The sequence below is a fragment of the Pterocles gutturalis genome, unplaced genomic scaffold (genome assembly GCF_000699245.1).
Source record: "Pterocles gutturalis isolate BGI_N339 unplaced genomic scaffold, ASM69924v1 scaffold11754, whole genome shotgun sequence".
Lineage (NCBI taxonomy): Eukaryota > Metazoa > Chordata > Aves > Pterocliformes > Pteroclidae > Pterocles > Pterocles gutturalis.
Genome location: NW_010135812.1, coordinates 1 through 271, shown reverse-complemented (window position 1 = coordinate 271; position 271 = coordinate 1). Strand labels below are relative to the sequence as shown.

The following is a 271-nucleotide window of genomic DNA, read 5'->3' as shown; positions in this document are numbered from 1 at the left end:
CGCGCTGCTCCTCCCCCAGCCACCACAGTAATAGACAGCCTCGTCCTCGGCTTGGACCCCAGAGATGGTTAACGTGCCCGTGGTGCCAGACTGGGATCCGGAGAATCGCGAAGGGATGTCTGAGGGTCTCTTGGTGTTGCTATAGATGACAGTGACAGGGGCAGTGCCAGGGACCTTCTGCTGGTACCAGCCAACATCACTGTAGCTGTCAATCCCCGAGCAGGTGATCTGGACGTTTTCTTCCAGGTTCGCCGACACTGAGGGTGGCTGA

The 271-nt window shown here is 58.7% G+C and overlaps 1 gene segment (V, D, J or C); it reads right to left on the bottom strand.

Moving 5' to 3' along the window:
• Positions 1-8: 8 nt before the first annotated feature.
• On the bottom strand, positions 9-228 carry LOC104460295 (the record flags this gene model as incomplete). The annotated part of the segment is given in 1 exon segment: positions 9-228. A coding segment is annotated over 1 exon segment (220 nt), but the record flags the coding sequence as incomplete, so codon positions are not given.
• Positions 229-271: the final 43 nt, after the last annotated feature.